The sequence below is a fragment of the Pyrus communis genome, chromosome 17 (assembly GCF_963583255.1).
Source record: "Pyrus communis chromosome 17, drPyrComm1.1, whole genome shotgun sequence".
Taxonomy (NCBI): Eukaryota; Viridiplantae; Streptophyta; class Magnoliopsida; order Rosales; family Rosaceae; genus Pyrus; species Pyrus communis.
Window position 1 is genome coordinate 11,872,492 of NC_084819.1, and position 21,999 is coordinate 11,894,490.

Below are 21,999 nucleotides of genomic sequence, written 5' to 3' on the forward strand. Positions count from 1 at the left end.
TGCAAAGAATGAGAGCTGACATTGAGGGGGAGTGTTGAGAATCAATGTCCAAATTAGGTATGGTTGAGTGGAAAGTTAGGCAATGTTAGGTATGGTTGAGTGGAAAAAATTAGGTGCAATTAATGGGTTTTGTGGGGTAGTAAATAATCTTAGTTTAATTAAGTGTGTGGTGTAGCTTTCATTTGGTTTGCTATAACTACCCAAGTCCCCAAGCATTGTAAATCATCCAAGGAGAAACAAAGCCTAGAGCTAAATAAGAAAAGCTTTGCTAATTAGTTTGTTTTGTGAGCTTTCTTTAAGAGTGGTCTCTATTTTCTTCTTCTTGGGATCATTAGAGTTATCTTGGATACTCTTCTTATTCAACAACTATTTGTGTGGTCCTCACATTGACTACCTAGCTATCTCGTACTGCTTGGAGTTCTACTTTTCTGTGTACTTTTTGCTTTTGGGTCATTTGAACAAGGATTTGGATCCCATCTGGATCCAAATTCTAAAGATCCTCACATCTTAGCCATTTATTTTGCATCGTGCGGTCAGAAATTATTTGATTTTTTTATTTAAAATTAAACACAAATACTACCTGAAATACTACCTGATGAAAAGTTGAACCATTCAAACGCGTAAATCTAAGTTAAGTCTAGCAATCACTCTAATACAATGCAATATGAAAAAAATACTTGCACATAACACTATATTATTGGCAACAAATGCCACGGTAGTGTAATTAAAGGTGCATATGCAACTTGTGCGTCCTTCCCACCAAAAGGGCCAGTATTTGGTCATCCAAGTCTGCTAGATGATAGCTGACTATCTTTGGTCCTCACATAATGCTTGGAGTTCTACTTTGCCTAGTGATTTAAAATTTGTTCATTGAAGAACCACTAGTTGATTCCACAGTGGTAGGGCCTGTAATTAAACCCAAATTGATTGTTGATAGGAGCATATTCATGCGACTTAAATGGCTTGTTCTCGTGCATTTACGTTATGTTTCTCTCGTTATTTTAGTCCTTTATGCTTCTTTTGTGTGTTTTCAGGTTCTAAGGGCCTAGGGAGCAAGAAAGTGCATTTTGAGGCCATTTGGAGCATTTTTGGGCATGGATTGGATAGCTTATCCATGGAGCCAAGAGGATGGACGAATTTGAAGGCCTTGTATGCACTTGAAGACACAAAACAATGGCTCTAGCCCAATCAAACACATTATGCCATACAAACCAACCTATTTTAGGCCCATTCTATGTACTTAAACCCTAGCCCTTTAAACTAATTCATTTATCACTTATCAAACCATTCACTTATCACTCACCACATATCATTCACTTATCACTTAACATATCATTCATTTATTTCACTTCCATACTCCTCTTAATTCCACATGCATTCTCACACATGCACATCATTCACTCACATTTCCACCATTCATTCTTTATTCCTTTCCAAACATCTCACATGCATTTCCACCTTCCTACTTCATCATTTCACCACATTCTCCCTCTTTAACTCACATGCATTCATCATAATTCACAACACAAAACAACTTCATTGTTGTGGGTTCCCATTTCCTTTCCAAACATCTCACATGCATTTCTTCATTATTTCCTAACCCTACATGCATTATTTATTGCATCTTCACATGCATTCACACACACTTTACATGCATTATTTATTGCATCTTCATTATTTCCTATATGCCATTTTCAGATTTCCACCCACTAACCTAGTCATCAACACATGCACTTCCACCTTTCATCCACAATGATTCATGATTCATTCACTTTGCATCCTTTAAATCACATACTTTTCCATCATTAATTAGCCACTTGCATCTTAAACAAACAACCATATGTTCCCTCCACTACTCCTATAAATACCCTTGCATTCATTCATTCAAGAACATCTCATTCACAACACAACACCCCTCAAACACTTCCATTCTTTCCTTAGCCGTGAGTCCCCCCTCCCTACTAATCCAAACACCAACCATCTTTCCATTTCCATCACTCCTCACTCCATTCCACACTTCCATTCCCCCAAACCAACTATCCTTAGACCTTATGCTACAACAACGAGGAAGAGAAGAGGACCTAAACGTTCATACAATTCAAGTTTGAGTTGTTGGAATGTTTAGGTGATTCTTTGATTTCAATGTTTCATTTTAATTCTCTTTGTTTTGTACGTATAAGGAATGGAAGAGAAGAGTGCCTAAACGTTCATACAATTCAAGTTTGAGTTGTTGGAATGTTTAGGTGTTTCTTTGATTTCAATGTTATGAAGAACTAATCCCCCTTTAGCTAGGGGGTAATTCGAAATAAATGTTTATGCTTGCATTTTGATTTGATTACTTCTAATTGCGTTTCATAAGTTGTGAATTCAATTTGTTTAACTATTTGATTGATAACCTATTTATGTATGTTTATTGAGAGTGCACGCTTAATTTTCATTCATGAATATGACGCTAGAATATAAGTGAGTTTCACCTAATCGTTATGAACTTATATTCACAAGTAGTGGAGGTTGCTTATAAACAATCGCGTTAAACGAATTCTTGGCATAAGTTTCATGCGTATTCCATAGTAACGAATGCCTCGTCAACACTTATAGTTTTCAAAGAACTTAATGATTCTTGCTTGTATCTCTATTATGCAATTCATGTAGGGAACTTGTGGGGAATGCTTTGGGTTGTCGTATGCAATCATCCAATTCATTAACTTAAGGAAAACTTGACGGTTAATTTAAGCGGACCTAATTAACCCGGGGTGATGAGTTTCATAATTTATTGAAATGCAATTGGAAATCTTTTTATTATGCAAGTGTAACATGTGTGGAGAAGAACCCCTTAGCTAGCCATACCATCCATTCATTTCCGTCAATTTCATATTTACAATTTGTTTTCTTTACAATCTATCCATTTTAGTTTAAATTCGTCCAAAATCAATCCCCCCATATTTCGTTTAAGTCTTAGTCTTAATCTTTCTTATTTTTAGTTTTGAATTCTTCGAGTTTAGTATAGCATTTTAGTTTGTGTTTTTAAAAGCATTTTGAGTCTTTTGATTTGTTTTAGTGTTTTAAAGTTTAGTTTTACATTCTTTGAGTCTAGTTTAGTGTTTTATATTATGTTTTTACGTTTTTAAGTCAAATCCAAGTGATTAACAATCCCTCCTAATCCCCGGTCCAGAACGATCCCTACTTATACTTATACTACAATTGTCAAAAAGAGGGTTTAATTTGTGTGCGTATAAATCTCGCATCAATTGTGAGGATAAAGACCTACCGGGGAGCTAGACTAATTTGGTCTTCACATTCCTTGCTAGACACCGTGGGAAATTGCTTACTAATTTCACACCCAAAAAGAGATTGAAAAAACAGAGAGTTTCTTATTTGCAGTCTGCATTTTGGTAAGGATGGAGCATTCACGTCGAACTCATGGCAGGCTGATTTTGTTTAAACTCTTTCATGGCTTCATTCTTTTATGCATGACCACACGTCTGCAATCTGCAACACTGTCCAGCACTAGTCTTGGAAATGAAACTGATCACCTGGCGCTGCTTGACTTCAAGAAACACATCACTCAAGATGCTCTCCGTGTCATGAGCTCATGGAATGATTCCATCCATTTCTGCAGTTGGGTTGGTGTTACATGCAACCATTCCACCAAGAGAGTCTTGAATTTGAACCTGCCAGATCAAAACTTGGCAGGCTCTTTACCTCATTCTATAGGAAATCTTTCCTATCTTACTAGTATCAACCTAGGAAGCAACAGCTTTCGTGGTGAAATTCCTCAGGAAATTGGTCGTCTGCAAAGCCTACACGTTCTTAACTTGTCTCACAATTCCTTCAGTGGGAAAATTCCAACCAATTTATCCCAGTGTACACAACTAAAGACGCTTGAGTTTCGTTACAATGAACTTATTGGCTCGATTCCAAAACAACTCAGTTCATTGTCGAAATTAAAGCATCTGGTGCTTTATTACAACAGTCTGACTGGAACCATCCCGAGTTGGATAGGAAACTTTTCTTCTCTGCGTTGGTTAGATTTTGCCGCAAACAATTTTCAAGGAAGCATACCCAATGCGCTCGGGCGGCTAACAAGATTGCAAGAATTCGCACTTGAAGGAAACAAGCTCTCTGGTATAATCCCTGCTTCAATCTATAATATTTCTTCCATATACTTGTTTGGTGTTACTACAAACCAATTGCATGGAGAGCTACCAACAAATCTCGGCCTTACTCTTCCTAATCTCCAAGAATTTGTTTGTAGCGACAACCAATTCACAGGAATTATTCCTGTATCATTGTCAAATGCTTCTAGACTACAAGTTATTGACTTCTCTACAAATGGTCTTACTGGAACAATCCCAGGTGAAAATCTTGGAACCTTGAGAAGCTTAGTTACACTAAACCTTAATCACAATAGATTGGGAAGTGGGAAAGCTGGGGACCTGAATTTTCTCAAATTCTTGGCTAATTGTACTAGTCTGGAGGTGTTGGGTCTTTCCGAAAATCAATTTGGAGGAGAATTGCCTGTATCCATGTCCAACCTTTCTACCACACTAAGAAATCTTTACCTGGGGACAAATTCGATACATGGAAGCATCCCTTTGGGTATTGGAAATCTAGTAAACTTGGCCCTTGTTGAAATGGATAATAACTATTTCAGTGGTAGTCTCCCTGAAGAAATCGGGAGGCTTCAGAAATTGAATGTATTATATTTGGACGACAACACTTTTTCTGGGCCAATCCCGTCGTCCCTGGGTAACATGACTTCATTGACAAAACTCTTCCTACAACAGAATAGATTTCTGGGAAATATACCACCAAGTCTAGGAGATTGCCACCATCTTCTACTGCTTAACCTTTCCGTCAACAATCTAACAGGCACCATACCTAAAGAGATTTTTGGGCTTTCATCCCTTTCAATTTCTTTGACAATGTCTGACAATCAGTTGACAGGTCCATTGCCATCTGAAGTTGGTCTTTTGGTACATCTAGTAGAGCTAGATTTATCAAGAAACAATTTATCAGCTGAAATTCCCACAAGCCTTGGCAGTTGTATTATGTTGGTGCGCTTGCAATTGGAAGGTAATGAGTTTCAAGGAATAATTCCTCAATCTTTTAAAAGTTTAAGAAGCCTGGAAGAAATTGATCTTTCAAGCAATAACTTATCCGGGCAGATTCCTGAGTTTCTAAGCAAGTTTCGATTTCTTAGGCATCTCAACCTTTCATATAATAATTTTGAGGGTAAAATGCCTGAAGAAGGGATCTTTTCAAATGCAACTGGTCTCTCAATTCTTGGAAATGCTAATCTATGTGGTGGTAGCTCGAAATTACATTTACATGCATGCCCCAACATAAAGCCTCACTTATCTCGAGGACTGTTTGCTCGAAAAGTAGTCATCTCTGTAGCTTGCGCACTTGCCATCATAATTGGTATGTCATGCCTTATTGTTGCTCGTTCAATGCTTAAGAGGCCAAGGAGTATATCTGTAAGCTCACGTTCTTATGAGGATTGGAAAGCAAGTGTCTCTTACTCAGAACTTGTTCAATCAACCGACGGGTTCTCTACGGAAAATTTGATTGGTTCTGGAAGTTTTGGTTCTGTTTACAAAGGAGTAGTCCCCGGTGATGGAACTCTAGTTGCAGTTAAGGTGTTAAACCTTCAACAACAAGGAGCATCCAAGAGTTTTATGGATGAATGTAAAGCTTTGAGAAGCGTAAGGCATCGTAATCTTCTGAAGATCATAACTGCATGCTCAAGCATTGACAACCAGGGTCAAGATTTCAAAAGTCTAGTTTTTGAGTACATGGTAAATGGAAGCCTAGAAATGTGGCTACATCCGAGAAATGACGAGCACACTCAGAGTAAGAGATTGAGCCTTGTCCAAAGACTCAATATTGTAATCGATGTTGCTTCTGCATTGGATTATCTCCACAACCATTGTGAAACTTCAATTGTTCATTGTGATATGAAGCCAAATAATGTTCTTCTAGACGAAGATCTGGTAGCTCATGTTGGTGACTTTGGTTTAGCAAGGTTCCTCTTGGAGGCGTCTAATGATCCCGCTCAAAGTCAAACCATATCAACCGGATTAAAGGGTTCAATAGGCTACATTCCTCCAGGTATGAGTTTCTATCACTTTCAATGCCTTCTCTTCCTAATAACTAATCACAAAGCCAAATTAAGTTCTAATGTATGTATTGAATGGCAGAGTATGGCATGGGAGGCCAAGTTTCCATCCTTGGAGATGTTTATAGTTTTGGAATACTATTGCTAGAAATGTTCACAGGAAGACGACCTACAGATGACATTTTCAAAGATGGTTTGAGCATTCACCAGTTCACTGCCATGGCGATGCCTGACCATGCCATGGACAGAGTTGACCCACTGCTGCTCGTTGAATGTGAAGATGCAGATGTTGATGGAAGCCCAATTCAAGCAAGAAGGTTGGTGGAATGCTCAGTTTCAGTGATGCAAATTGGACTCTCATGCTCTGCCACATCACCGTCAGAGCGAATGCTTATGGGTGCTGTTGTGAACAAATTAAAGACAATTAGAGATTCATATCTCAAATTAAGAGGTAGAGGCTAGAAATATAAATGTGAGAGTTCCATTCTCCTAGACCTCGTGGTCCAAGAAAATTATGATCACTCACCGTTTGATCTTCATCCAACGGTGGAGGACATAAGATCGAATGGTGGGAGACCACACTTGAACCTTGTGGTCTAGGATAACGGAATTGATAAATGTGAGGTCAAGTTTGTTAAATAATTAGCCTCATATTGTCTGTGTGCAAGAAGTCATTTGAATAAGGATATTATACGTATCAAATTTGTGTGAGATTATGTAAGGTTGAACTCAACATTTTATATAGTAGAATAAGGAAAGGATGTTTGAATCCTGTTTCTTCCCGTACTTGTTTGTTAAGGAAAGAATGTAACTTAATCAATTGGTAGTTTTTTTGGCTTAATTGATCTTATTAGTCTCAAATATCAATCATATTGTTAACGGTTAATTTTCAATGGCAGTCTATGACTCCTTTATCTTTATTCCAGTTCACTGCTGCACTTCTCCCACCATGTCATATGAATGTCTCACAGGTAACAAACAACTCTGTACTGTTATTCGTTTCCATTTGACCCTCGATCAGTCACGTTACTAATCCGCATGCTAATATAGGTAGACAAACAAATGTTTTCGCCTTCATGAACCGAAGATGGTTGATGTTAAAAAGGTTTCCCTTTTAGATGTTTGAGTCAAAATCTTAAAGTAGCATATCATTTCAAAGATATATTTGTAAATATATCTGATTGCAAAATATTCTTCTACACATCGTAACATAAAGAAATTAAAATTATGCATGCTTGTAATTATTAGCAATAGGACTTGGGATTAAAAGAAAGAATGGAATACCCATTCCTGCACGAGGAATGAACACATTTCTACTCCTGAGTTGAATCAAGTAAATAAAAACACGGCCTCATAAAGACATATCGTATACCATGCAAATCCCTAAAGTGCCGAATAACGACATGATACTACGTAATCCTATTCTCATTTCATCATGTCTCATAGCAATTCTTCTGACAAAGGGAACCAACAAAACAGGATTACTGGAGAACGCGTATCAAAATCTGACCATTCTGACAGAAGCCCTTGTTCTTCGCAAGGAATGCATTCATTACCTCGGTTTGACACGGAAAGCCAACAGTCGCAAATTTAGAGGGTTCTGGGAAAGACCTGCAACATAGTTTCAAAAAATAAAATAAAAATCAAGTAGGCTAAAAGTATTTCGATATAAAAATCAAGTATACTTGTATGTATATGGAGTGGATCCGTGGCACCATAAAAAACACACAAGTTTTGACACAAGTCTTAGACCATTAGATGTACACATTTTTAATGGTTTAGATACAATCTAATTACTCCAATTAATTTTATTTATTCAAATAATTATGAATTGGGAATAAAATTCTAAAAACCTATTAAGATTTCTATATTCTCCTTCCTATCTCATTAATTGTTTTTCATTAATTTCTCGTTTCTCCATTGACTCTTTCTTCTCCCTCTTCATCATTCATCCTATGTACAGATATTTCCCCTCTTTCTTCTCCATTGATCCTCCCATGGGCATGCTATCTTACTTTCTAATTTTTTTGGTTTTGTTTATAAATTTCTTCTCCATCTTGGTGATCGAATCTTTCTGCACCAGCTAAATTTTCACACCCGATTCCTTATCCCCCTTGAAATGTTTTGAAAACATACGGAATCGCAGTCCATATAAAACGTTGCACAATGTAGCTAACTAGCAACAGATTAATGCGTCCAGGAATCATCCATTTATTAAAGAAATAATTGAAATTGTTGCAGCCTATAAGCCTCATGCATCCCACGATATTAATTATTTGACTGCAGAACCCTAACTCAATGTAAAATATATGGCCACATTAACCCCTTGAGATTTTAGAAAATTTAAAATTCAACTAAAATGTAAATTCAAATAATATGATGCCAAGTTTTAGGTTCATTACCTAACCTTCAGAAAATAGACATTGTGAACGAAGTATTCATTCTTTTAAAATACAAATTATTCAATTATATATGTTTTGCTACTGAAGTTGGGTTCATGCCCTTATGGCTAGTGCAATGAGAAGAAAGAGTGAGCGAAAAATATGCAGATGACGGAAAGATAGAAACAAAAGAAAGATAGTAGTAAAGTTCAGAAAAGAAGAAAGAGAGCAGGGTAGAATAATTAATTAATTTTTAAAAAACCTAATGCAAAACTATTTAAATAAAAGAAATTAATTGGACTAATTAGATTACATCTCAACCATTAAATGTGGCCAAATCTTGTGTAAAAAATATGGTGCCACATATCCGCCCCCTATATATATAAGCATGTTTCATTTGCAAGCCATTCAGCTTACCAGAAAATTATCTGGAGGGAAGATGAATCATATTTACAACCAGACAAAAACCGTTCTACATCTTATGGAGCTGCAGTTTGAGGGATTCCTTGCAATAAAACCTGATAATAGCAAATGTCCATTTCCAGTGCTTTCAGAAAGATTTTCATCATGTAATAGCAAATTAACCAATTTTCTTGTGAAGGTGCATGCAAACATACTAAAACAAAAATTCACTACGTTGCCACATGGTAGTTCCAGCGATTCCGTTTTCAAGAAGAAGCAACTCTACCAAGGTAATATTTATGTGTTATCCAGATAAAAAACCTACTTCAACCGTTTAGAGTGTCAAACTGCCTATGGCATATATTGCCTTACAGAAGAATTTAAATTCATTAGGTTCAGCATCGAAAGCCAAATATTCATCAATCTTCTCTTACTACTTAGTCCATTCTACATAGCAAGAGATTTTGTTGATTGAAGAGTAACTCCAAACACGACCAATTTGATCAAACATTTCATTAAAAATAATAATAAGCATGCAATAGAAAACCTTGACTTACAGTTTTTGCATCATGGGGAGTAAGATTGTCCCACTGCGATCGGTTAGCCAGTCATTCACAAACCTACCATCAGCACACTACGACACAAAATACGTGCGCAACAATTATATCCTATCAAGCATCCATGACATCATTAACCTCTCCAATTTATACAGGCGGCCCTTCCTGGAAATCACCCTAGCTGCATTATCAAAAGTTTGCAATCACTGGAATTGCATGACCCTAACAACCAAAATGCATACCCAAATCATCAACCAAACATTTTTGGAGCACCTAAACAAATTTATCTATTGCATGGCATAACAAATTATCAATCTACTGGCAAATAAACAAAATAGAGAATACGCAATTTACATTCCCATCGGCGTGAAGGCCCGATTTTAATCAACTTTGACATCCTCCAGGCTCAAATTACAGCCCTCCAGCGTATTCATCACATCGGTCTTCAGCGTATACCTCGAGATTCCAAGCAGCTTCCCATACACCAAACCTTAAAAATATCATATGCAACACATTGCCATTGTGACACATTTCATCATTGAATTTAAATACCCAAAATGGAAACGAAATAACAGCCATGCCCACGGCAGCCGATAGGTCAGTTTATAATACCTGTGGTTGGGGTTTGGAGAAAAGGTTCGATCGGTGAAACATCCTGCGGCTGATCAGACGGCGGGGAGTTCTGAGGCGGGTTTTCGGCTTTTGTTGAGAACCGTCTCCCTGGTTCGCCGAGAAGCATAGAGAGGCCGCGGTTCTGCGGCACGGCCCTACGTACGGCGAGGTTTGACGTGATTACGGCGAGGAGAAAACCGAGCTTCGACACTTTTGCTCTCTTTTGCTTTTTCTCGAGCTTTTGGACATTCACAGTGGCGCCGCGTCATTTTCTCTGCTCTACAGAGGACTAAGGGGAGAGGACGGTGATTGTCATTTCGAGAAAGTGGAATTAGAGAAATGCCCCGGAATGTAGCGAAATTATAGATTCTGCCCCTGCCCTATACATAGAGTGCTGCTTTTAGTTCATCCATCTCTAACCGATAGTTAGCCAGAATGCTCGTTTTAGCCCTCTGGTTCTTCAAGATCCTTCAAGATATTAATATTTTAATAAACAGTACAGGGTCATATTTGCCTCCGTCTCCAACCGGGGGCCAAAGGGCCAGAGGGCTCATTTTAGCCCTGTCACAAAAAAAGGGTCTCCAACCTAGGGCCATAGGGCCAAACATAATTTATTATTTAAATTTAAAAACAACAACTTATATTTAAAAACTACAACTAAAATTTAAAAACGACAAATTAAATTTAAAAACTACAAATTAAATTCGAAAACAACATTAACTTAAATTTAAAAACTACAACAACTTAAATTTAATATCCATAATCAACATTATCTTCATCATCCGCTATTGTAGAAGTATAGTCAGAGGTAAACAATTGCCATCGGCTCATAATTTCTTTGTTTTTTTCCTATCAAAATAGGTCTTACTTATTGGAGTATAATTCGAAGTGTTCTTTTCCATATTTTTATCATCCATCTCTTCTTGTATTTGTTTGGCCCGTTCTTCATGCCTACACTTCCTTTCCTCCGCCTCAAGGGCATTTTGCTCCACCAATAATCGCAATGAGGCCGCCACTTCATGTTGAGCGGTGCAATCATCATTTGCCTTACCCTTTTCCTTCAACCTTCGCACCTTGTTTCGTCCCATAGCCCTAGGTTTGGAATCTTCACCCGAAGACGGATTTTCTACCCTTGTTTGTTGAATGGTTGGAGATCCATCTTCATCCATTTCTGCAGCTGAGGATACAGTTCCGAACACCGGCGTAGGAGCTCTCAGTGGTGGATCTTCAATTAACACCCACCCTTTACAAATTTCCCAACAACTCTGAAACTGAAGGGGTTTCGAGCTGCTCTCTATATACAATTCCTCCGCTTGGTGTACCAAGAAAAAAAATTAAAGGAAATTAATTTATGAAATTAAATGTAATACAATTAAATATTTAAAATAAATTGTGAAAACACTTACTTTGTCGCAGTAATTAGCGCCGCTTTCATGCTACTTGCGGTTGCTAACAATGCTTGATGCCATTTGTTCAAACTTGGCTGAAGATGTTTCTTCCATCTTGAGGAACAACTCTCGCGGTTTCGAATATTCACTGGAGTGGTGCCTTCATAGAACTCTAAGTACTTTTTGGACACACGAGTCCAAACATCGTCATTTGTTTGACAATTCCCCCTCACACTATCTTCCGACACCCATCTATAAGCCTTGCAAAGAGCTTCATCTTCTTTTCGGGTCCAAGCCCTACCTTTCACTGCAGACGAGGCCATTTCAAAATTATTAAAAAAAATTGAAGGATAGATTTTTGAAAGAGGAAGGAAAATATGAGAATTGAAATGGTGTAGGAATGGTGAAAATTTTGTGAGGAGTGGTTTAGGTATTTATAGGAAATTAAAAAAAAAAGGCCCAAAAAACCTAAAAAAAAAAAAAAAAAAAAATTGAATCCAACGATAACTGGCGCTAGCTAACAACGGCTAGCTGACGTCAGCTAGTCGTTGGATTCAAAATTCTTTTTAAGCTTTCCTGTCGGTTATAACCGACATGAATACATTTATTGTATTTAATATAACCGACAAAAAAGCTGATTTTTCTGGCCAGCCCCGGGCTGGCTACATGCAGCCAGCCTTCCAGTCCTCGAGCCCTCTCTGATTCCGTGGGGCCTTTTTAGATTCCATAGCCCTCTGGCTTAGCCCTCGGTTGGAGACGGTTTTAGGTCTATTTTCGGCCCTTTGACCCTCTGGACCCTTCGGTTGGAGATGGCCTTAGATTGGGCTTGACGAAAGCCCAGGTTCTAAATGTCTGAAGTTCAGCCCAAATTAATGATAGTCTTCCGTGAGAATATGATGTTGGGAATTTTTTTTTTTTTTTGAAGTGAAACGATTATATTGAAGCAAACTCAAAGAGAGTTACATATGTCTTAGAGGAGGAGCTCTTAGATAAGAGTAGAAGGCTCTTCAATCTAAACTAGTTCAATGCTAATTGACAAAGCAAACTTAGCTAAACAATGGGCAACCCCATTACAAAAATGGGGACCAAGTCAAACTTAAAATCAATAAAACCAGGAGTAAAATGCAGCACGTCCTTCGCAAGCATCCCCAAATCCGACGAACTAGGAGTAATATGATGTTGGGATCGACTATAATACTTATATGTATTTAATACAATTATTATTTGACGATCATATATAAAAAATGTGAATATATATATTTATTACAATCATCATCTGACCGTTGACATGGTCATTGTTTCTTAAGGACTCTAATAATACACGTAAACAGTGGCGGAGCCACATAATATTACCAAGACTACCAATATATACATTTATAGTTTGGTCCCATCCTGGAATATTTCCAATATATATAGTATTGATGGGTTCGAAATTCGATAACATTACCCTTTTTTCTTTTTTCTTTTTATGAAAAACCCAACCTTATACAATTTTACCTTTTTGTTTAAAAAAAATATCAAACTTTATATCTTGCATTCTGTTTTATAATATAAAATTCAATTCCTTTTTCCTCGTCCGTTCATTTAAAACAAGGTCTATACGATTTAGAAGAAAATTCAATTATGTTAAAAGGGAAATCTAATATGAATAGTTTTGATTCTTGATCTTATTTTTGTTTGAGCCTCAATCCTTTTTTATCGTAACTCGTAAATAAGTTATGTTCTTATGATAGAATCTTCTCAATATCAAATTTTACGTACAAATTTTAAAGCTCTATCGCATTGTTTGATTAACGGAAACCAACAATGAGATACATAATATAAGTCAGCAGCCATATATCATGGGCTTTAGTTCAGCACAAGTATCATTGTCATTTGAAAGATCACCATCACTATCTCAGGTGCTTCTTGAATACTTTCTTCTTTAACTCTCACTTATAGCACAATAGGGTTACCTTGGGCAGTGTAGGAACGACAGGTCCAAAACACACTTTGGTAAGGAATTTGACTTGGATTGTAATTTCGGTTGTCCAATCAGTTATACGTTGTCACTTAATCAACGGAAAACAGTGAAAACATCATCGATGGTAATCTCATTTCAATTTCATTTAGCTCATCCAAACTAGTATACTGGACCAAAAACTTCAAGTCTCGGGAGTAATCCGAATTAACCTCATGAGATGGAAATGATTTTAGATAGCGATCAAGTATGGATTCATTGTTGTGTCATGTCGTCATCTTCTAGGGAAGTGAATCCTACGAACTAAATGATCTGTCGTGCTCCAGGCCAAGACAGATTGATTGGCTATCCGCTGATGTACCAAACCGTTCAACGGGGACGTCCAAACCATCCAACAAGGGCGACACACCCTCTAAGGATGTTGACTCGACATCCATTAAGTACGTTTATCCTTGCAAGCATGTTTGCAACTAGTATATGATCTCGTCACTTTAGCTAAATCAGAGGAATGAGTCTGGAGCAACATTCTAAAAGCTAGAATTTATCGTACTTGCTTATCACACTTGTGCGGTATGGGGATCGAGATGAGACATAGTGGGCAACATCCACGCAAATTCGCGCTGTTCTACAGGAACATTGACGTTCTTATCTCACCTTAACAGCGGGAATACAATCTCATTAAAGTGACAACCCGCAAATAAGCGGTAAAGAGAACACATGCAAAGGCTATAAGATAGTTAGTGTGAAGGAGAATCATAATCAACAAAGACTTACATCCTTCTTTGAGGACCCATGTTGGTACGTTACGGCAACGCAACCTACCACATGGAATGCACACCCAAATGCGTAAATACAAAAAAAGTCAAGTTCGTACCCAGTAACCAGCTATAATGTCAAATAGGTTGGGTGGCAATAGGCCTCAAAGCGGACCAATATATCTGCGTACAAGATTGCATAGCCCTAGGCAGAAACCGAAAACTTAGTACATTCACCAAAATTTGGACGTTCATTTAAATGCGCTTTATGATTACTAGGCTAAACTATTTGGGGTGAACGTGGGAATTCGATGTTCAATTATAAACCTAAAATACATGCAATACTTTATCGAAAACTGTCGATATAAACTCTTCGGCATTATCCAGTCTCCTAGACTTTAATGGATAAGTAGGGTGGTGAACCCTTAATTGGCCAGAAGGTTTAGCAGTAATGTGTATGGACAAACATGTGACCAGTTTGTTAATTCATCAACCAAAACCATAAGTATATATATGGTCCGCATTTTGGTTGGATGAGTCCACTTATATTCCCTTGAATCCATTGGGAAAAGAGAGTCGTTTCATATCTTTGCTAGGGATGATTTAGAAATCAAAATTCCAAAATGAGCGGGTTTTGGCAAAGTGTGCTTGTAGGCATAAGATCCTTACTTTGGGTAAGGAGATGTGTCGTAGCATCATTGTCCGACCTAAGTGTCCCAAAAGGTCGTGCCAAAACAAGTAAACTGCTCGAATCACCTGGTTTCAGGGCGACCACATGTGGTGTGTTTCTAGTTAGAAGACAACCCAATGACCCTAAATCAAAGCTTCATGCTCATTTTTGGAGGTGGTGCAAAGATATTTCACTCTATTTTCTTCAGTGGTTTCATTAATGATCATTGTTCTCTCGAATATCCTTAAAAACTCAATGACTGGGAGAATTTAAGGTCCCTTAAATGGTAATTCAGTACCATACTTACAACGAGGAGCGTGCCAATGCTCTTAATCAGGTTGGATAGACTTGAAGTCGTTGTTAGAGATGTGATTTAGGTGTAAAGTTAGTGTGCGTAGTATCGCATTCATCCAGACAACTAACTTCCCCACATTTTTACCTAATCACGTGTTTAATTGAATCGGTCACATGTATTGAGAAACATGATTCAATTAACTCATATTCGAGAACAATATCAATAAGATTATCCATAAGTAAAACAATCACGAAATGTAAATCCAAGAACATGAAAAAATGTTCACAAAGTAAATGGTTTACTAAGGGGATTCGGCCAACAAGGCCATCCATGTCAAAATTCTGCTCTTTCAACGATGTTCGGTGGAGCGAAATTAGTCTCATATATTGACGACTAGAATGATACTCCTCAACAACATTGGTAGAGGCACGAACAGGTGCATAACCAATGATCTATTCTATCGAGACGAAAATAGATTCTGCAGGGTTGAGGTTCGAGAATATCATCCCTTATTCTTGAAGTTTTAGGTCTTAGGTGCCGAAGATCACGCTTCAGGCATGATGCTACACTTTGGTAGACCCTGATTCTACCATATGTTGTAAAAACAAACTCGAAATTGGATTGTGAGAGGCAGACCCGAATTGGGTTCGGTAGGCTCCAATCAAACTGGGTATAGATCTATACCTTTCTCTCATGTTTGTGGTAGTAATCAAATTCGAGAATTCAATAAACTTCCACTTTCTACATTGCTGCTTCAAGAGCAAGTTAGAAACATGGAAGAACAAGAAAAGTATTCTCTTAGTCAAAATTCGATTTGATTTATAAACTTCAAAATTGTACTCATTCATGGACGTAATCATGGTGTGTTGCAGGCAATGTAGTAGATTTGAGTTGCTTCGGGAACTCAAGTGTCAGCGCTTCGGGACTACAAAAGTGAGTCAACGGTTCAAAGAAAAGAAATAAAATATTGAATCGTTAATGTCCAAAAGTGGGCTTCAAGCCAATAATTTTGGATTAATTATCAGATTAATGGACTGCATGTCACTTTCAATTAATTCAATAGATCAGAACCATTCAGGGTCGATTGTAGAAGCAAAAAATAATAATAATGTTTGGGTTAAATTTATTTAAAATGCCAAAAATTAGCATTGGATTCAAAAAACTATAGCCCAATAACATTGGGCTTGGGTGCTGTGAGTAGGGCACCAAAAATATGGGTGCAGGCTGAAAAAAAACAAGCCAAAAATGGCTTTGGCTTGAGAACAAAAGGCAGCCCAGTAAAGGATTGCTAGCTGTTGTCCAAAATAAGGCCCTGCAGCTTTAGGCTGCAGGCTGGGCTTTGGATCATGGCTGCAAGTGGTAGTGGGTCGAGAAAGAAAGGGCTCAGTGTGCCGGCTAAAACAGAAAGGAAGCCTAATTGGGCTTGGTCTGTGAAAAAAAAAAAGCAGCCCATCCTGCTGGTGGGCTGGGCGGGCCAAATTTTGAAGCCACCTTTTCCTTTAGACACAAAAGGAACTTTTTAGTTTCCTTGCCAGCAAAGGCTTTCGACCATCAATGATCTGTGGCAACTGTTCTTTTCAATTTTCAGATTTTAATATTTCGGGTTTTCAAAACCCGAAAAAAAAAAATCATGCTTGTATTTTATTCAATTCTTTGACCCACAAATTCCACGTAGCAAAAATTACGTAATGCAAGAAATGTCTATATATATATATATATATATTGGAAGGTAAATATAAATGCAGGGGTTTATGCATCATGGGGAATGTTTTCATACTTCATGATCGTTTCAAATATCTTACTTTATTTTAAGCGTACCTGATTGGCAGAAAACTACAAAAGCCTTTGAATTTGTAGAAGATCCTTCTCAGAAAGTCAAAATTGCATCTCTAATGCGTTGTATCACGTTCAACACAGAAAAATTAAATTGAATCAATAGCATGTAGATCAATTCAATAAAATAATAGATTAATCATAAAAAGCATGATTAAAAAATGTAATACTCCCCTGATTGAAGAATAAATTCTCTAGTTAGCGCAGCGAAGAGCATGCTGATAACGTGTTGTAGGCATAATTTACTGAACGATTATGAAGGCCATAGAGAGAGAGAGAGAGAGAGAAAGTTGCGGCAATAGTGGAGAGAAGAGAGAGATGTGTAATTGTGGGCGTGTTCTATTCCACCCCATTGTGCCTTTATTTATAGTAGTAGGGAGGTTAATTCCTTACCATTTTAGAATTACAACTCTTAATAGGTAATCAACTCCTAATAGGAATATAATAGATATTCCTAGGTCCATTAGGATTTACACAATCACATTCCTAATCTAATAGGACTGCAACACATATTTTATTTTCTTCCAGACTTCTTGGAAACTCTCCAAATTCTCTTTCCAGCTGTTTCGTCCCTTATCTTTTAACCTTATCGGCTTAACGTCCCCTTTTATTAAAATGCCTTCATATCTTAATCTATCAAGGTTGATGCCTAGTCGTAGGAAGCATTGGATTCGAGCACGTAGATCGACCTTCATGCACTAAAACTGCCATACTCCATATAAAAAAAAATGAAATTTATGAACCGTCAAATTTTATAGAAAACAGAAATCCGTAGCTTTCCAAACATGTATAGCTCATCTCTTTGTTCTTCCTGAGTCAGTACAGTTTAATTATCAAATTTGACTGATCTACGAAGACAGTTCTGACAACATAGGATTGTAAAGCCTTCTAATCTCAATTCTTTCTTTTTAGCTCGTTTTCCACCTACAAAACATTAAAAGAACGTAAAACCTAAATAAAAGAGTAAAACAAAGGTGTAAACAAGGAAAATTAATATGGATACAAATGATGAATTTATGAGCACAACGGTTTGGTATGAGATTTTGATGATTAAGATATGAACATTATCTTAATTCCTAAGCATGCAGGCATTAAAGGGATCATTTTAGTGCCGGTCTCCGTATCTCATATTTTATCATCTCAAGATGTTTCATTGATCAAATATATTCCCCCGTACAACCTAGAGGAACCTGACTCCCTTTTTTGGCCCTGGAATTCTAAGGGTGATTTTAGTGCAAAGGGTGGGTATCACTGGGTCTTTGGACAAAGAAAGAGGCCCTAAACCCATGGCTTCCTCCTCTCATACTATTGATAGGGAGGTTTGGACAATTGCGTGGGGAATCAAAGCCACACCAAAGGTTCTAAATTTTATTGGTTGTTGGGAAAAATGGAAAGAGCGATGCTCGGCTATTTTCAACGAGAGGGCGCCGAATCCCACTGTTGTCCGCACCGCATCACCAAGCTTGTATCAACGCCTCCTACCTCACTGGTCATGGTACTTTCTCGTGACGGGCTGCCATGCCCGCCCGTAGTTCTCTAATTGAGGTCTGCTAGTCTCTCTGATCTACCAGCCTCACTTCTCTGTTGGTCACTGATAGGATGCTAGTTGCAGTTTGTCTGATTTCTAGGATGACTTTTCAGTTGTTTAGAGTGTATCTACTTTCCTCTGTCTTCAACCTTTTCACTTGGACATGTTCTGGCCTTTCTTGTACTTGCTTCCCCTGTTGGGTTTTTTAGTTTTTTGTCAAACGATAGATTTGTTAGATTAGATGTTAAGATTAGGGAGCCGAGGGGTTCGAACCCACGCTGGGATGCAATGCTACACTCCTCTCCACCACGATGGTAAAGGGCCCCACAAAAAAAAACATGCAGGTATTACTAATTAAGTAAATAGTGTTCTAATCTTTGAAAGATGGTCAATGCATAGTTTGAACTAATAAATGCATTTATTTAAGAGAATTGTTATTGACATTTCAAAAATTTCATTGTGTACTCCTCATAAGTGTATTTTTCTTTCTAAATATAAAAAGTTTAAGGTACACAATGATAATTTTAGAAAACTAATAACAATTCCATTATTTAATTGATTTTCTAAGTTTGCAGAAAATTGTGGATTTCTATGTGAAAAATCACACTCCAGCAATTTGGCAAAGGAAGAAAACTGTGTCGTGTTATTAATGTATGAATTGAAATTATTGCATGGTCGGCCCTGCAGGTATAGAAAACAAGTATGGTTCTAAATCAACAAAACAGCTTGAATGTGAGGACAAGGTGCGATCGAGAGTTGGACTGACGGCATGTTTGGAACTGTTTTTGTACGGTCCAGCAACGGTTTTGACTACATTTGACATAAAAACTTTAAAATGCGAATGGATCACTAAAGCGTTTTTCGAAAATGCCCTTGGTAGGTGCTTCTTTATGAAGCGCTTCCTATGAACATTTCTAGCAATAGTATTCCAAAACTATAAACATCTCCAAGGATGGAAACTTGGCCTCCCATGCCATACTCTGCCATTCAATACATACATTATGACATAATTTGGCTTGGTGATAAGTTATTAGGAAGAGAAGACATTGAAAGTGATAGAAACTCATACCTGGAGGAATGTAGCCTATCGATCCCTTTAACCTGATTGCCATGGTTTGACTTTGAGAAGGATCGTCAGACGCCTCCAAGAGGAACCTTGCTAAACCAAAGTCACCAACATGAGCTACCATATCTTCGTCAAGAAGAACGTTATTTTTATGGTCTAAGCGTAAGGGTCTAGAAAAACAGTTCACTGCCATGACGATGCCTGACCACGCCATGGACATAGTTGACCCTTTGTGGCTCATCGAATGTGAAGATGCAGATGCTGATGGAAGCCCAGTTCAGGCAAGATGGTTGAAGGAATGCTCAGTTTCGGTGATGCAAATTGGAATCTCATGCTTTGCGATATCACCATTAGAGCGGATGCTTGTGGATGTTGTTGTCAACAAACTAAAGAAAATTAGAGATTCCTACCTCAATCTAAGAGGTAGAGGCTTGAAATATAAATGTGAGAGTTCCATTCTCCCTGACCCCATGGTCTAAGAAAATTATGGTAGTTCGATCTTTATCTAATGGTGGAGGACTTGATTGAATGGTGGGCAACCACAATTTTCTTCGAACAGGTATAAGATAACGAGACTGATAAATGTCAGGTTAAGTTTGTTACATATTTAATCTCATCTCGTCTGTGTGCAAGAAATCATTTCAATAAGGACAGTATATGTATCAAATTTGTGTGACATCATGTAAGGTTGAACTCAGCACTTTATATAGTAGAATAAAGAAAGAATGTGTAATCCTTTTTATTCCCGCACTAGTTTGTTTTGGCTGAATCGGATGTAACTTAATTTGCTTTCTAGCTTAATTGGTCTTATTAGTCTCAATCATATTGTTTATGGTTAGTTTTCAATGGCAGTCTGAGTTCACTGATGCAATTCTCTCACCATATCATTTGAATGTCTCACAGGTAACACAAAAATCTGTACTGTTACCTGTGAAACTTTCTCCAAGAACCGAAGACAGTGTTAGTGCCAAACCCGTAAGTTAAAACATGAATGAATTGATAACACCGTGAAACTTTCTCCATATTATGGCTTGTAATTATAAAACAAAGGTTAAAAGAGATTATTGGCAACAGGACTTGGGATTAAAAGAAAGAATGGAATACCCATTCCTGCAAAAGAAATGAACATTTCTGCTGCTGGGTTAAATCCAGTAAACAAAAACACGGCCTTATAAAAAGACATAACGTATACCATGCAAATTCCTGAAGTTCCGCCCAACGGCATGATAATACATAATCCTATGTTCTCATTTTATCATGTCTCAAAGCAATTCTACTGATAAATGTGAGGTTAGTTTGTTACATAATTAGCCTCCTCAAAATCACAGAGGAACAAAGAGAAGATGGTCACTATGGCTGTTCTTGGACGTTGATTCTAACGAAGAAGAAAGACTCCATTTTTCAATTGACCAACTTTCCATTTTTCCTATTCTTTTTTCTTTTTAATTGTTGTATAATCAGGTGTCTCCTAGCATTTAATTAATAAGGGGATGGTGTATTAACTCAACCAATACTTTTTATACCATATGTTTGACACTGTAATATATATATATTTTTTTTTTTTAAATTCACTATAAATTCATACAACATTTGAAAGATATTTCATAAAGTATTCCGAATTTACTTACATCCGCCTATCTGTCTAGTCGGCCTAGGTCTCATCTGGGTGCTAGGTCCTCGTCCGCTGCCCTACTAACACCTAACGTATCTTGATTAAGACCACCCGATATTAGAATTTTGGACTCGCCTTTGCCCAGGACCACCTGGCAGGGTTCATGAAATGGATCCGCCTCTTTGAACTATATCTTAATTCCTAAGCATGCATGCATTACTAATTAAGTAATTAGCGATTTTTTTTTTTGGTCAGAAGTAATTAGTGTTCTAATCTCTGAAAATGTATAGTTTGAACTAATAAATGCATTATTTAATTGTTTTTCTAAAGTTAGCAGAAAATTGTGGATTTCCACAGAAAGTCGCACTCTAAACTGTGACATGTTGTAAATGTACGAATTGATAGGTAGGCCCTATAGGTGTAGAAAAAAAAAGTATGAATCTAAATCAACAAAACAGCCTGAACAAGGACAAGGTGCGATTGAGAGTTGGATGCGCGACATGTTCGGAACTGTTTTTCGAAACGTCTAACAACATGTTTGAACAACTAGGAGCACTTTTAATTACCTTTAACATAAAAACTTAAAATTGTAACCGGATCACAAAACATTTTTTGAAAATACACTTGGTAGGTTCTTTTTCAGAAAACACTTCCGAGTTTTTTTTCTAAGCACTTGATTTTAATGTGTTTCTAATGAATGTACTTTTAGTAGAAACTCTTATAAGTGTTTTTTTTTTTTTTTTTTTTTTTGACAAAAACAATCTTAAGAGCAAGAACTTACAAGGGACGGAGTAAAGGGGACATTGATGCCATCATTTC

At 37.4% G+C, this 21,999-nt stretch overlaps 1 protein-coding gene across 1 annotated transcript; it reads left to right on the forward strand.

Annotated features, from left to right (window-relative positions):
• The first annotated feature begins 3,363 nt into the window (after window positions 1-3,363).
• LOC137723604 (probable LRR receptor-like serine/threonine-protein kinase At3g47570) lies at window positions 3,364-6,810 on the forward strand. Its single transcript, XM_068462802.1, has 2 exons — window positions 3,364-6,114; window positions 6,204-6,810. Exons 1-2 carry the CDS (start codon window positions 3,399-3,401, stop codon window positions 6,581-6,583), a joined length of 3,096 nt encoding a protein of 1,031 aa, XP_068318903.1. The 5' UTR covers window positions 3,364-3,398; the 3' UTR covers window positions 6,584-6,810.
• The last annotated feature ends 15,189 nt before the right edge of the window (window positions 6,811-21,999 follow it).

Bases quoted from the DNA above. Each gene is read 5' to 3' on its own strand.
- LOC137723604 (XM_068462802.1), top strand. From the start codon at position 3,399: ATGGAGCATTCACGTCGAACTCATGGCAGGCTGATTTTGTTTAAACTC. The intron at 6,115-6,203 runs GTATGAGTTTCT...ATTGAATGGCAG, and splicing joins AATAGGCTACATTCCTCCAG to AGTATGGCATGGGAGGCCAA.